The 2,756-nt window shown below is 41.1% G+C and overlaps 1 protein-coding gene across 1 annotated transcript; it reads left to right on the forward strand.

Moving 5' to 3' along the window:
- Window positions 1-492: 492 nt before the first annotated feature.
- LOC121482324 (40S ribosomal protein S6) lies at window positions 493-1,329 on the forward strand. The gene has a single exon (XM_041740207.1). The coding sequence runs from the start codon at window positions 531-533 to the stop codon at window positions 1,278-1,280; it is 750 nt and encodes a 249-aa protein (XP_041596141.1). The 5' UTR covers window positions 493-530; the 3' UTR covers window positions 1,281-1,329.
- Window positions 1,330-2,756: the final 1,427 nt, after the last annotated feature.

Genomic DNA, 2,756 nt, shown 5'->3' on the forward strand with positions numbered 1-2,756 from the left:
CACATAAGAATAAAAATAATTTCTTTATTTCTTCTTTTCCAACCTGTGCACATTTCATTTCTTTTTCCTGCCCTATTATACTGGCTAGACTCTCGAGTACAATACTGAACACTGTATGGAGAGCTCACATACTTGCCTTATTCCTAATCATTATACTATGAAACTGTTTAGGCATTCATAACTCATTATTATGTTAGCTGAATATTACAGATGCTCCTCATCAGGTTGAGTGAAATTCCTTTGTATTTTCAGTTTGCTAAGATTTTTTTAATCTTTTTTTTATTATTTATTTATTAATTCATGAGAGACAGAGAGAGAGAGAGGCAGAGACACTGGCAGAGGGAGAAGCAGGCTCCATGCAGGGAGCCTCATGTGGGACTCGATCCCAGAACCCCGGGATCACACCCTAGCCAAACCAGATGCTCAACCGCTGAGCCACCCAGGCGTCCCTAAGATTTTTTTTAACATGAATAGATGTTGAAGTTTTGGCTCTTTTTCGTGGCGCCTCCGAGGCGGTAGGCCGCTTCAGGATGAAGCTGAACATCTCTTTCCCAGCTACTGGCTGCCAGAAACTCATTGAAGTGGATGATGAGCGCAAACTGCGTACCTTTTATGAGAAGCGTATGGCCACAGAAGTTGCTGCCGATGCTCTGGGCGAGGAATGGAAGGGTTACGTGGTGCGAATCAGTGGTGGCAATGACAAACAAGGCTTCCCCATGAAGCAGGGTGTCTTGACCCACGGCCGCGTCCGCCTGCTGCTAAGTAAGGGGCATTCCTGCTACCGACCCAGGAGGACTGGAGAGAGGAAGCGCAAATCTGTTCGGGGTTGCATTGTGGATGCCAATCTCAGTGTTCTCAATTTGGTTATTGTGAAAAAAGGGGAGAAGGATATTCCTGGACTCACGGATACTACTGTGCCTCGTCGCCTGGGGCCCAAAAGAGCCAGCAGAATCAGAAAGCTTTTTAATCTGTCAAAAGAAGACGATGTCCGCCAGTATGTTGTTAGAAAGCCCCTAAACAAAGAAGGTAAGAAACCTAGAACCAAAGCACCCAAGATTCAGCGTCTTGTTACTCCACGTGTCCTCCAACACAAACGTCGGCGTATTGCTTTGAAGAAACAGCGTACTAAGAAAAATAAGGAAGAGGCTGCAGAATATGCTAAACTTTTGGCCAAGAGAATGAAGGAGGCCAAAGAAAAACGCCAGGAACAGATTGCCAAGAGACGGAGGCTGTCCTCTCTGAGAGCTTCTACCTCTAAGTCTGAGTCCAGTCAAAAATGAGATTTTCTAAGAGTGACAAAATAAATAAGATCAGACACCAAAAAAAAAAAAAAAAAAAAAAAAAAAGATGTTGAAGTTTTGCCAAAAGGATCATTTGCACCTATTAAAATGAACACGTGTATATTTCCTTTTATACTACTAATGCGATGAATTATATTGATTTTTAATGTTAACAAATTTGTGTTACTAGGATATGACCCAGTTGGTCATGATTATCCCTTTAAAATTTTACTGATTTGATTTTCTAATGCTTCTATAAGAAATTTGTCATCCATATTTATGAGGGACATTCATCTATAGTTTGATTTTATTGTAATACCTTTGTCTGCATTTGGTATCAGAGTAAATGGTAAACTTATCATCTGAGAAGTATTTCCTCCACTTCTATTTTCAATACAAGCTTATATGGAGCTGGTACTTTTTCACCTTTTAACATATGATGGAATTCAAAAGTGAAACCATAGAGGTCTGGCTTTTTTTTGTTTTAATTAATTTTTATTGGTGTTCAATTTACCAATATACAGAAAAACACCCAGTGCTCATCCCGTCAAGTGTCCACCTCAGTGCCCGTCACCCATTCCCCTCCAACACCCGCCCTCCTCCCCTTCCACCACCCCTAGTTCGTTTCCCAGAGTTAGGAGTCTTTATGTTCTGTCTCCCTTCCTGATATTTCCCAACATTTCTTTTCCCTTCCTTTATATTCCCTTTCACTATTATTCATATTCCCCAAATGAATGAGAACATACACTGTTTGTCCTTCTCCGATTGACTTATTTCACTCAGCATAATACCCTCCAGTTCCATCCACGTTGAAGCAAATGGTGGGTATTTGTCGTTCTAATGGCTGAGGAATATTCCATTGTATACATAAACCACATCTTCTTTATCCATTCATCTTTCGATGGACACCGAGGCTCCTTCCACAGTTTGGCTATAGTGGCCATTGCTGATAGAAACATCGGGATGCAGGTGTCCCGACGTTTCATTGCATCTGAATCTTTGGGGTAAATCCCCAACAGTACAATTGCTGGGTCGTAGGGCAGGTCTATTTTTAACTCTTTGAGGAACCTCCTCACAGTTTTCCAGAGTGGCTGCACCAGTTCACATTCCCACCAACAGTGTAAGAGGGTTCCCTTTTCTCCGCATCCTCTCCAACATTTGTTGTTTCCTGCCTTGTTAATTTTCCCCATTCTCACTGGTGTGAGGTGGTATCTCATTGTGGTTTTGATTTGTATTTCCCTGATGGCAAGTGATGCAGAGCATTTTCTCATGTGCATGTTGGTCATGTCCACGTCTTCCTGGCTTTTTACTAGAACCATTCATTCATTCATTCTCTATATATATCTCTTTCCTCTTTCTTTCTTTCTTTCTTTCTTTCTTTCTTTCTTTCTTTCTTTCTTTCGAAGGTATTTCACTACAAATTCAGTCTCCTTTATATATAGAGAGAGTTAATCAGGTTATCCATTTCTTCCTGAG

Source organism: Vulpes lagopus, chromosome X (genome assembly GCF_018345385.1).
Source record: "Vulpes lagopus strain Blue_001 chromosome X, ASM1834538v1, whole genome shotgun sequence".
Lineage (NCBI taxonomy): Eukaryota > Metazoa > Chordata > Mammalia > Carnivora > Canidae > Vulpes > Vulpes lagopus.

Coding starts and splice junctions, on each gene's coding strand:
- LOC121482324 (XM_041740207.1), top strand. CDS start 531: ATGAAGCTGAACATCTCTTTCCCAGCTACTGGCTGCCAGAAACTCATT.